This window comes from Eurypyga helias, unplaced genomic scaffold, assembly GCF_000690775.1.
Source record: "Eurypyga helias isolate BGI_N326 unplaced genomic scaffold, ASM69077v1 scaffold22941, whole genome shotgun sequence".
In the NCBI taxonomy this organism is placed as follows: domain Eukaryota; kingdom Metazoa; phylum Chordata; class Aves; order Eurypygiformes; family Eurypygidae; genus Eurypyga; species Eurypyga helias.
In genome coordinates, this window is record NW_010230463.1 from 1 (window position 1) to 293 (window position 293).

The 293-nt window shown below is 67.6% G+C and overlaps 1 protein-coding gene across 1 annotated transcript in view; it reads left to right on the forward strand.

Annotated features, from left to right (window-relative positions):
- Positions 1–9: 9 nt before the first annotated feature.
- Positions 10–293, forward strand: part of GRM2 (glutamate receptor, metabotropic 2) — a gene marked incomplete at both ends in the record, with an annotated part of 5,220 nt that continues 4,936 nt past the window's right edge. Inside the window, one exon of the mRNA XM_010160769.1 lies at positions 10–153. Coding sequence (XP_010159071.1) covers positions 10–153 — 144 coding nt within the window. The remainder of the gene's footprint in view (positions 154–293) is intronic.

Sequence of the window (293 nt, forward strand, 5' to 3'; positions counted from 1 at the left end):
CGGGGGGTCAGGCTGGGGGCCCACATCCTCGACACCTGCTCCAAGGACACCTACGCCCTTGAGCAGTCCCTCGACTTCGTCCGCGCCTCCCTCACCAAGGTGGACGGCTCCGAGCACATCTGCCCCGACGGCTCCTACGCCGTCCACGATGACGTGACTGGGCAGATGGCAGAGATGGGGGGGGTGGTACAACCCCGGTGGCAGGGCTGTGATGCCACCACCGGTGTAGCACAGGGACGCTCTCACGTCCCTCGAGGTGACACCGTGCCCCCTGCACAATGGCGGGGTGGTCC